This window comes from Heterocephalus glaber, unplaced genomic scaffold (genome assembly GCF_053883595.1).
Source record: "Heterocephalus glaber isolate CG9 unplaced genomic scaffold, H.glaber_assembly_v1.0 deba00001442, whole genome shotgun sequence".
Lineage (NCBI taxonomy): Eukaryota > Metazoa > Chordata > Mammalia > Rodentia > Bathyergidae > Heterocephalus > Heterocephalus glaber.
Genome location: NW_028258296.1, coordinates 13,041,430 through 13,053,799, shown reverse-complemented (window position 1 = coordinate 13,053,799; position 12,370 = coordinate 13,041,430). Strand labels below are relative to the sequence as shown.

The window sequence follows — 12,370 nt, the reverse complement described above, 5'->3', positions numbered from 1 at the left end:
TGTACCAATTGTTAGAACGAATAATAGACTTTCTTTTAAAGTCAGCCCCTTCCTTCCCACCTGGTCCTCCGTCTCAGCCCCGGGTGCTCTCCTTTTGATTAGCTGAAAGTCAGCTGATTAGAGAGACCTTCTTGAATCCTCAGAATCTCCTCTTCTTGACTCTGTAATGCAGCCCCCTGATGGATTTGCTATTTCATCATATTCACTGTCCAAACTCAAGGAGCAGGTAGTCTATAGGCCATGGACATCAGGGAGAGGGAGTCTTGGAGGTTATATTAGGATTCTGCCTACCAGAGTTTGACTTAGATTATTAATATAGTTTGATGAATACAGATTACTTTTATTTTGAAGTTATTTTTCTTTTTTGAGACAGAGTCTCACTGTATACTTTGGGCTGATCTTTAATTCACTATGTAGTCCAGGCTGGCCTTAAACTCATGGCAATCCTCCTGCCTCAGCTTCCCTAGTGCTAGGATTACTTACAGGTGTGTACCACCACCCCTGGCAAATTGTTTTTATATATAAGAAATGGACTGGAAATACTAATAAGCTGTCACTCATTAGATACTTGAAAATAGTTATTTTCTGAAATAATTATAACCTTAGTAGATTGTTCTGTAAATGTTTTCTTATAACTGAACTGCTCATTAAACTTTAAGGAAAGAATCTTGTGGAAACTTAAAAAATTTTTCTATTTGCTTACTAATGAATTTATACAATTTAAAAAATTGTTTCTCCCCTTTTGCATAATCTTAATACTTAGCTCTGTGCTCTCTCAAGTATTTTGAAGTTCTATGGTAATGTTCTCCTAGCAACATGAAAAGGGGACTCAGTACTGCTCACAATCAGAAATGCAGTGTTGCTTAGTTACCTGCCTTTTTAAATTTGAAGTATGAAAGCATTTCAGTGATAGGTAGCCCTCGAGCTTTTAAGTGTTTGCTCATGACACATTGCAATACTCTGTGTATGCTTTTCACCTTTGCATTATAGCTGTTATTATGAAAGGTTAAAAAAAGAGGAGTAGATTTAATAGCAGCTAGCAGAGTACTTTAACTACATAAAATCAGTCATTTTATAAGAAGCTTTAATGGATACAAATGAAATTATAACATATACTTTAATATGAACTTACCTAAAATACATCTGTAGTGCAAAATGCAATAATTATACCAATCTGTCACTTGATTGTAAGTAAAATCATTGTAGAATGTCTAAAATGTTACATATAGTTGTTTTTAAAATAGCAGTATTGTTAAACGGCAGCAATATCATTAAACACATTCATAAAAAGCACTTTATTATGTTGCTGTCATGCTATTCATGTTTCTTTTTGTTAAAGTAGTATATCAAATGCTAACAGTGTTATTGCCACGAACCTCCCAATTTAGAAAAAAATATGAGAAGGCTCATCTAGGTAGATTTTTAATAAAATTTTTTCTGTATACCTCTCTTTTTCCCTGAAAACAATTAAAGAAGTGCATACCATTATATATGTATGTTTTTTTCAAAAGTCTAGATAAAAATAGAGAGGTTAAAATACACCTCTAATCTACTTCCCCCAGAGAAACATTACTAAGGTGAACATATTTTCCTTCTTTAAATATTTTTATAGAACTACAGATCATATTTCCCATTCAATTTGCATCATGTTTTTTCCTTATTTTATAGGATAAGCACCTCTTCACATTGTTATAATTGTTTGAAATCACTTTGGAGGAATGTTTAATATATGGATGTATAGTATTTCCAATATTATTATTTATATATTATTTTCTTTTTTGTTATGTAGATAACACTGAGACAAAAATCTTTGTGTGGAACCTTTGTCAGCATTTCCAAATTACTATAGCCCTTGGGAGTGTTAGTGATCCTAGGAGTGAAGAAATGAAGTGTTTAAAGATCTCTGAGCATAGATTGCTTCTCTGAAATGTCAGCCATCCTAATTTAGTAGTTTAATTTTAAAAAGAAGAAATATTTGATATAGTTATGATTAAGACTATTAAAACTTTCAAATGTGAATTAGCCATGTATAATTTTTTTGTGTGAAAATTTTATTTTCCTTTCCCATCCATTGATAAAGCCTTGTGTCTTGTTGATTTGGGGAAATTTTAATGTGCTGAATTTATCTCCTTTTCTGTCACATTTTCCCATTTATTTGCCTTTTAATTTGATTTATATCTTTTATGAAATACAAGTCTTTCGAAACTTATTTTAAAAATCTCCCTACTTTTTCTTTCTTACTTTTATTTATTGAGTTTAGGCTTATAAATCTCTTTATTGTGTATATATTTTCCTACATTTTATCTCTTTTTCATCTGTGCTAGCATTTAATTATAAATTACCTAAAATATATTTTGTTTTTTATAGTATTGAGTAAGAAACAAAATGAAATATCCTTTTGCCCATTGACTTGTGACAGCTCTTTCAACATAAATAAATTATATGTACCCACCGGGCTGTAAGCCTGCTTTCCATTCCATTCCATTCCATTCCATTTTATTCATCTTTCTGTTCTTGCATCAAACCACATTGTTTCTTAACCTTACTGTGATATTCCTCACTGCTTACTTCTTTCTGTAAATAAATTTTTTACCTGACATTTCATGCTATAAGTATTCCTAGTTGTTTTATATTTTTATTGCTGTTGTGAATGATTTTTTTTTTCATTTGCAGACTCATTTATTGACATAATTGAAGGGTGTTATTTTTAAAGTATTTACCTCAAATTTGAGGTCTTTATTCTCAATACTCATTGAAGTTGATTTTATAAAGTTTAGTTTGTGGATATCAGATTATAATTATGCAAATAATGAAAGTTTACTTTTTCTTCCCAAGAGTTGTTTCTGGATTGACCAGAAATTGCAGAGTAGCATTGACTAATAATGTTAATAGTAGGCTTTTTTTTTTTTTGGTCACAAGAAAGCTAAAATCATAAGTAAAGAAAAACTAAAATCAACTTTCTTTGAAAACTAAAGTCATGATTGGAAACAAATCATCCTTAATTATCCAAGATTGAATTAACTACTTTGTCAATTTATCATAGATAATTTGCATAAAGATATTTGGAGATGGCTGTTTGTCCAGCATGGGGCAACATCTGATTACCACTCGTTGGTAACTTTAAACTGAAGGGAACCAGACTTTATTTTTTAAACTTGTTTTATTTTAATTTTTATTAGTGAATCTTTTTCATTAGGTTTCAATGTATATATTTCGACCATATTCATTCGCCCTCATAGCCTTACACATACATCCCATTTCCTTCCTCTTGTCTAATAATAGTCTCCCTTCTACTTTCATGTCATCTTTTTAAATTCCACATATTAGGAAGAACATTCCATACTTGTCTTTTCGAATCTGGATTGTTTTGCTTAACATGATGGGTTCCAGTTCCATCCACTTTTCTGCAAATGAAAAATTTCCTTTATATGTATATATGTGTGTGTTTATAGTCACATTTTATTTATCCATTCATCTGGTGATGGGCATCTAGTGGTTTCATGTCTTGGCTGTTGTGAATTGTGCCACAGTAAACATGAGTATGTTAAAGGCATTCCTATAGTATGCTGACTAATTCCTTCAAGTATATACCAGGGAAGTGGTATAGCTGGATCAAACAGTAACTCTATTATTATTTGTTTTTTGAGTAACTTTCATACTGATTTCCATAGTGGCTGTACTAATTTACATTATGACCCTGAGGCCCTGGGTTCAGTCCTCAGCACCAAAAAACCAAAACAACAACAACAACAACAACAGAACAAGACAACCAGATTTTAGATCTAGACCGTAGTTGGGATTAGGAGGGAAGCTACAGGGAAGCTGAGTGAGTTAAGTCTCCAGATTTCCCTACTTCATTTCCTGAGAAAAGAGTTTCTGGCATGGTGGTAGCTGGGATCTCTTTCCAGGAAAACTGTAAGGGAGAGCTAGTGGTGAGCAGCATGCAGAGGCCTTCAGTGAAGAGGAGAGCAGAGGACATTTGAGAAGCTACCTCTGGAAGACAGTGCAGCAGGCATTGTATGTGGGTGACATTAGAGGCCAATGGTAAATGCTGTTCGAGTGGAAGTTCTTGCTTTTTGGACTTTAACTCTGACCTGGTAATGAGGAGTGATTTCTTACCCTAGGAACATCAGAAGGGATTATCTTGACAAACCTTCCCATGCCAACAAAATTCATAATGGACAACGGATCGACTACTGAGCTTCCCTTCACACTGTTCTTATTTATACCATTGTTGCAAAAACCTGAAGCTACAGTTTGTAGATGGGAATACTGTATTGTATTATGATTTTAAGAATCAAGGTTTTTCCTTTCCATATTAATTGCCATTTAGGAGATAGATTTCAAAGCTTTTGATACATAACAAACCACTCCAAAACTTAAAACATCACTGATTTATTTGATTCATAATTCTGCAGGTTGGCAGTTTAGGCTGAGTTTAGCTGAGCAGTTCTTTTGTTCTCAGCTGGTTTCCTCTTGAGTCAACTCTGAGTTAGGTGGCCCTGCTGGGAGTTGGCTGGTTATTGGCCAGGGGGACCTCCATTCTCGTCCAAAAGATGCCTCTTCCTCTAGAAGTGTAGGCTTGTTCTCACGGTGGTAGCAGAAGCAAGGACCTGGACTGCACTGGTACTTGGCTTACATTCTGGTGGCCAAAAGAAACTACTAGACCAACTGATTCAGGGTTAGGGATATGCACTCACCTCTTGATGTTAGCTGCTACAAAGCTATAGTGCAGGGGATATGGACACAAGGAGTATGGAGAACTGGGGCCATGTTTGCCATCAACCTAACACATCTGGGGAAGGAAAGACTCAAAGATGTGCTTAGAACACCATGATATTACCCAGCTTCCTTTTTATCTCAGCCTTTGTATCTTGTATTCTATGTCTTGTATCTATGTCTTTGTATCTTGTATTCTTTTTTTATTTTTTGGTACCGGGGATCAAACTCAGGACCTTGTGCTTGCCAGGGAGACACAGTGCCACTGAGCTACATCCCTGGCCCTTTGTATTATTTTTTAATTTTTGGTTGCTTGTGTATCATTATTTGAAACCATGCCATAAATAAGTTTTCTAAAATTATATTTTGGTTGCTTATTACATCTTATTCAGATATATCTTCTCTGCATTGTCAAGGTGTAATTTCTTCATGTTTGGGGTATTTTTCCTCATAGAGTTCACCTTGGTTTTTGCTTTTTCTATGGATGTTCTTGTTATTTGCCATAGGGTATGTGGATGCTTCTTGCTGTCCACATAGGTGTGAATGTCTTCTCTAACCTGCATCAGATCAGTTGTCATACTGTTCCAGTGACTGAGAGGCAGCCATCAAGTGTGGCTTTGCTGAACTAAGCTAGGTTCATATGCTACCTTCCCACTTGTGCCTGGTTTGAGGGCACTTTTTAAAAAGGTGAAATATATGGAAAACCATATTTCCTAACATGCACTCCCTGTAAAGTTGCCCCTGTATTTCTCCCTCTCTGTAGAGCTTTCATGTAGACATTTTATCTTCTAGGATGCAGAGAACCATGTTCAGTGCCCCTGACCTCTGTAATATCATTTACTGGGATTATATTTAAATGGAAGATGAAGAAGGGTGCCACCAGAGAGGTTGCAATTGAGTTACCTGACTCTGACTACCTCATAAACCTATCTTTCTACTGTTTAAGTGTTGTGCCTACTAAACTGCAGGCAGAAAAAGGGAGCAGGTCAGTCTCTATCCCAGCAGCAGAATTACTGTGTTTCCCAGAGCAAAGCAGTCATTTGCATGGTACGTAACAATTAGAAAACTGCACCCACCATGAACTTGGTTTTAGATCTTCTTTCCAGAACTTTCAGATAGTGAAATTATCTGAGGTTTTTCTTCAGGGGGGAACTTCATTTTGGTAGAGTTTCTTGTCTTTTTCTGAGCTTTTTTATGGATTGCTGTAAGAAATGTGGAAAGGCTACAAGGGGGGACTCTGTTTAGATGCTTTCTTAAACTGAGCGTGAAGTACATGTAATTAATGCATTTTCCACTTTTATTAATCAAAAGGATGTAATGAATATACAAGAAAAACTGTAGCAGCTGCAAATAGCAGTTTTTTGTTTTTGGTATTGGAGATTGAACTCAGGACCTTGCGCTTGCAAGGCAGGCTGCGGCACCACTGAGCTAAATCCCCAGCCTGCAAGCAACAGTTTCTGAAATGCTGAGATCTGCTGCCTCTTTGGCTTCTGCAACATTGTTACAAGGTGAATAAATGCACCGTTCTATCATAATCTTTATAGTTATATATATTTCTCAGTCCTCTAATATTACTGTCAAAATCTGCTCTTGGGAAGCCACAGTTCTAGCAGTTTGCCTTTCTCTCTGGTCCTCTCTTGGGGATCGGTGGTTTGGACAGGAGACACGTTACCGGCAAGGAGACTCAGGGACCAGGAAGAGGGCTCCACAGTTCTCCAGGCCAGCTTGGAGTAACCGACCACAGGGCTAACTGTTGATTCTTTGGAGAAACTGTAGTTTCTTCCAAAGATGCTAGTTTTGTTTTTCATCGTCTTATCTCTGGCAGACATTTCTGGATGGTAGTTTAAGATCTAATGGTACAATTGCAACCTCAGAGAATCTATCTCATCGGAAAGTAACTAGAATTTCTGCCACAGCAGAAGTACACTTTGCTATTCACTGTTCACTACTTGATTAATATTTCTGTAATCTCTTATAGGGCTTAAATGACATTCACCCTTTTTCTTTAAACATGACTTGATTTAAACACCTCCTGAACTCTTACCACTGAAGCTCATTAATTTGGTTTATAGAACAATTGTCTATCACCTGTTCTTCTCAATTAAGTGTTTACCTGAATGCATTGTGACAGTATTTAATTAATTTCACTATAGTAGTAGTAGTAGTAGTGGTGGCAGCAACAGCAACATCTGTATTTTCAATTCCCATATAATTCAGAGACTCCTGGTTAGGGAAAATCAGAAACTCATTTTAACCAGGTCAGTGCTCTTAAACTGAGCTCCCTGGGGACATCTGCAGGCTATTGTATAAAGGTGCACTGCTTCTACTAATAATGTACAGTAGTAATCTTTTTCCAGTCCGTGGAAAAGTAATTTTTGGTCTTTTTCAACCTTTTCACTTACTAGTTGTTTGTCTGATAGAAAACAGACAAGAAAAAAAGTAATAGTCATGTTTAGTTCGTGTTCTTACTTTTTCTTTGGAACATAGTTATGATTATATTTACATTACCTAATGTAACTGTGCCTTGTGTTAATTAATCTAGATTTTCTACTGAAATTAAGATTTGCCACAGTGTTGCACAGAGAGCACTGTGACTTCCAAAAGCTGTGCTATTTGAATGGTTTGAGAATTGTTGTACCTAGCATAATTGTAAAGTACTAGAGGGCAAAGACTTGTCATCTTCCTCGTCACACATATGACCAGAAGATTACAGACTTTTGACTAGAAAGAAACATGAGGAAAATTGAGTTCAATATTTTTGAATAATATTTTGGGGTGTTTTCTGGGTGGCCTGGTCGAAGGTGAGCATAGCCAGAGGAATGAAGATGGATGTAACTACTGTAAACAATATTGTCAGTTCAGGTCATAGTGTGCATTTGATTAAAAGCCCCCCAAACGCTTCCGTTAGGATTCAAATTAGAATTTCTCTCCTTTCAGTTTGACAAGTTAATTTTGAAATGATAAAATTTAATTCCTATACCATAACCATTAGAGTTTCGGCTAGTAATTCAGTAAGTAGACTCATGAAGCGGTCATAGTCATGAGCTACCAGTTACAGGGCCATAGTGACAGCCTAACCAGGGAGGACTAGACTTCGCTGGACAAAGAATCATGCAAGACCCGTGGCTGGGTGTTACTGGGTGGGGACTGGAGAAGGGCAGGTAAAGTGGACTCAGATGGACTTTGACCTTAGCAAGTTTAATGGAGTTAACAGTTGAAGGAGTACAGATATCATGAGAATTCCAAAAAAAGAGTATTTTCAGCTGGGAAAATCTGGAGGAGTTGGCATCATTTGAGTTAGCAAGTTTTGAATAGGCACAGTGAGGTATGGAACATTCTACATCAAGGGAGAAAAGACATGACCCCAAACCCTGGCTCCCAAGTGATTGCTGAATGTCTGAGTGAATGACTGGAGTTGGGCAGCATTTGTTCTTCCAGGGACTTCTTCGGTGTGATGGATGAGTGGCTCCTATGTGGTGGCAGGTCTATACTGGGAACAGAGCGAGATGGCCCTTGTGGAACTATAGTTTAATAAAGACATAAACCTGGAAAAACTCATGAGTATATGAATTCAGAGTGAGGATCGTTAGATGAGAGAGTAACTTGGGTGAAGAGATGAGATGATTGGCTTGGGCAGGCAACCACTGAGGAAAAAGAATGTGAGCTAAATGTGCACAATTTACCCTGTTTGAGTCTTTATCATTGTTGTTATTCCATTTAATTTGGCCACATTTACTCCCCCTGAGAACACAACCAGTGAAACTTCTCTCTTCTGTCAGTATTTGCTTTATCCATTGCTGAATTATTTGCCTGTTGTTAAATTGACCATGTTTTCTTGTTTTGCAGAAACCAAAGCTGAAAGATTGGCATCCTCCGGGTGGCTTTATCCTGGGATTGTGGGCACTCATTATCATGGTTTTTTTTAAAACATATGGAATCAAGCATATGAAGTTTATTTTTTAGACTCCAGGATGTCTGAAGAAGAATATATGGAAGATTTTGACCTTGGATAAAAATTCATGTTTTTACAAATACTTTACTCTCATGTAAGTTGGAAAAAAGTATAAGGAAATTAAATTTTAATAAACTATTGAGTTTATACCTGCCTTAAGTAAAAATAATTGTTAATTGCAAGTGCTTACTGGCCACTAAATATATTTCAGGTTTTCATTTTGTGTGTTATGAAAAAATGGAATAAAGAGACCTGGATATAGTGATTGCTTATTTTTGAAAATAGCCATTTCCTCTTCTTTTCATTTGCAAAAGAAAAAACTTGTGAAAACATTAATTTCTCACTGAAAGAGGTAACTTCTGTTGGTAATTTTGTGTATATCCTCCCAATATTTTTATTTATTTATGTACATATTTTCCTCAAAATGGAGACCATGTAGAATATAACATTTTATGACCTCTCTTTTCATTTTATATTATCAACCTTTTCCCTCTCCTTGGGTACTTTTCAAGAATATGATATAAATGATTGCGGAGTAACCACTGTATTAATATATAATAATTTGTTTGATAGTCTTCTATTGTTTGGCCACATACCTTGTTTTCAATGTTTTCTTTTGGTTCATTCTCTTAATATATTTTTATATTTCTGTCAGTCTCTCCTGGAATTCTGCAGCTTTAAATATAAGTAAAGATAAAAAATTGTGTCTTAATTGATGATACCAACAGTTTCAAGGACTTTATTTGGTGTCAGTTTATCTGGAAAGTGTTAGGTCATTGAGAATTTCTCATATTGATGGCTCAAAGAAACTCACTGTGTTATTTTTTATTTCCAACCATTCTGTGATCCACTAGAATCGATCACTTCCTCTTCAGTTTTCACCTTGAAAGAGAGAGCCGTTAAGGACTTTATTACATTCTGTTTAAGATACACTTTGCCCACAGGCTGCACCTACACTTTCCCTGAGCACAGTCCCATAAAGTGGATGGCCTGCATGGCACTGCCTTCATGTGTGTCTGAGGAGAATTCATATAAGGCAGTAAGTGTGCTCCTGGTCTTTGGCAACACGCAAGAGCTTTTACCTGTCATGGATTTTTTCAGCCTACCATCCATCTTCACATCTTTCTCATGACTGGAAATAGTACTGAGATTGTTCTTTGCGATCAATCCAGGTATTGTTTCTTTTTGGATGTTTATGTTTAAGTTAGGGAAATGCCTGCAAACTCAGTATTTATGTCTCAGAGGACACCCTCATGTATTTATCCAAAACTTGTGTGTTCATTTTTTTTTATTGGAAAGATCTGTTTTATAATTGTAGGTAACATTAAGAAGTTAACTCTCTGCAGTAAAACCTCTTGAAGTTACTATCCCTTAGGATTTGTTCACCTTTATCATGTAAAACGTCCTTTAGTTACATGCAAAATTACCATACTTTCATAGGCAAAGCATTGACTTGTGTTATCTCCCCAGTTAAAAACAAATGATTTTGAGGGTTTTGGCCAGCTGTGTGTTTATTTTAATTGATCTTTCTATTGGTGCACAATGTTAATGAAGAAGGAAATTTTTATCTAGTACATAGAAAGGAAGGAAAATAATGTAAAATTTGAGTAGCCTTACATAGTAGTGCTAAGAGACAAAGAAGTTTGACCCCGTCACCCTCCAGGCACTCGCACAAGGTCATGAACATGATGGTGGGGTGGAGCTATTTAGAGTGGCAGAGGAATTATGTTTGTTCCTGAGCCAAAGTAATTTAGTTTGAATATAATGAAACGTACCCTAATGGTAAAAGACTGCTGCAAAGTAAAAAGATTCCTCTTCTGAGGTTGTGTAAGGTGCCCTTCTTAGTTAAAACCAAACTGGGAAAAGTAATACTGTATATAATGTACAGGATTAATTTTGCCTAGACAGAGTTTCAAAGGGCAATTATTTTTTCTCTTTCACTATTGAATTTTCAGAATATAGTTAAAATGCTCAAAATATATTAAAGTTTAGCTTCTAACCATAATCTTTTTTACAGAAAGTATATTCTGCCTCAATAATAAGTAAATCTTCTGCATGTATAAATGAGTATATTTAGAAAATCTTTAAGTATAATTAAATGGCCCAGACTTTTGATGATAATATAAAAGCACATTGTTAAATATATTCTACTTAAGTCACAAGGAGTTGAACAATGAAAAGTATTTTTTGTGTGTTTTTTCTTACGGTAGTGTGATGAGAATGAGATGAGATAATGTTATAACTAAACATTTTGGAAATTGTAAATATATGGTGACATTGTTCTCTTTTCTGCCTAGGAAAATTCCAAGGGGGGAGTTAATGGTGACAGTGTTCCTCTCCTGTTGCACTAGCTTACCTTTTTAAATGACTCAGTGTGAGTCTTGTTCTCGTGGGCGCTCGTGTTCTCCTCCCCCCTAGTGTCCTTCAGGGAGAAAAGGGATGGAGATAAGTGGATCCCAGCAGACATTTCTGACATCGCAGGAAGGGCCAGGGTATAATGATGCCATGCTGCAAAGGCAGCCTGGGTGAGAGAAAGAAACTAAATGATGTGGATTTCAAAATTACAAAAGACAATAGATTTGCAGTTTGTGAAAGGAAAAGTGGATTTTAGATATAACACTGATTGAATCGGATCAGAAAAATTAGAATTAAGTGAAAAAATAATGCATGCATGTATGGTTTCAATTCTTATGTATTCTCAGCTAGTCAAAAGGGATGACTCCCATAACAAGCGTAACTCAGGTTGTTTCTGCTTACTGAGTATTTTCTCCGGTGGTATACATTGTTAGCATTTCTTCCATTATGTATGTTATAGAGCAGAGTTACACTCACTGTGGGAATTATCATTTGAAATTTTGACTAATGAATCTTTACAACAAATGTTGCATTAACATAGAACCTTTTTCAGTTGATTTTACCAAAATTAAGCCCATTGTAGCAGGTAATGTTTTAACTTGTGAAAGAAATAATTTGTAAACATACCACAAGGTATAGCTATGAAATGATGAGATCAGTGTCCATTTTTGCTGTATAGCGTCAGCCTCATTACTTCATTGCTACATTTCAAACCCAAGGGCACTTAACACACACAAGTAAAATTGTGTCCAGCATTGTGATTCTGCTGCTGCCTAACCTCTGTCCTCGGGTACCTGCTGCTTAAACAAGAAGGTCTTTCAGTCCTTGGATGTTACACACTGGTTGTAACTAGCATTTTTTTCTTTTGGTGCAAAAATTTTGCTATTTTGGAAAAGTGCTCTAAAATATTTTGTCTAACTGTGTGGACTGTAGAATAATGAGATTGATACAAATGAAAGTGTGACCCAGAAACGTAATTAAAAATTGACTTATTCCAAACATGGGCTGTTGGTTCTTTCATTCTTGTCTCATCAGTGTTGCTTGCTATCTCAGCGACTTGAGAGGACTTTCACATTTGGCTGAGGTTCACCCTGTCCTATGGTTGACCATGCAGGAGTGATCTGAAGGTGGAAGTTCTGGCTGTACCAGAGTTTTAGTGATAACTCATGAGCAATGGAGTACACTTTCTTAGCAGTCATTAAATAAGGTCTAAGGTAGACAGCATATCACCCAGTGCCAACTATATAAGAAAGGTCAGTGATTTGTTGTTTGCTGAGCAGTACTCTACTTGTCTTGTTTTTAATCTCCATTCAGCTCAGAGGCTGCTCACTCTTCAAAGAAACA

The 12,370-nt window shown here is 36.0% G+C and overlaps 1 protein-coding gene across 1 annotated transcript in view; it reads left to right on the top strand.

Moving 5' to 3' along the window:
- Pigk (phosphatidylinositol glycan anchor biosynthesis class K) overlaps positions 1-12,025 on the top strand; it is a 96,759-nt gene extending 84,734 nt beyond the window's left edge. The window contains exon 11 of the mRNA XM_004841422.3: positions 8,566-12,025. Within this exon, the coding sequence (XP_004841479.1) occupies positions 8,566-8,682 (117 nt within the window). The 3' untranslated portion in view covers positions 8,683-12,025. The remainder of the gene's footprint in view (positions 1-8,565) is intronic.
- The last annotated feature ends 345 nt before the right edge of the window (positions 12,026-12,370 follow it).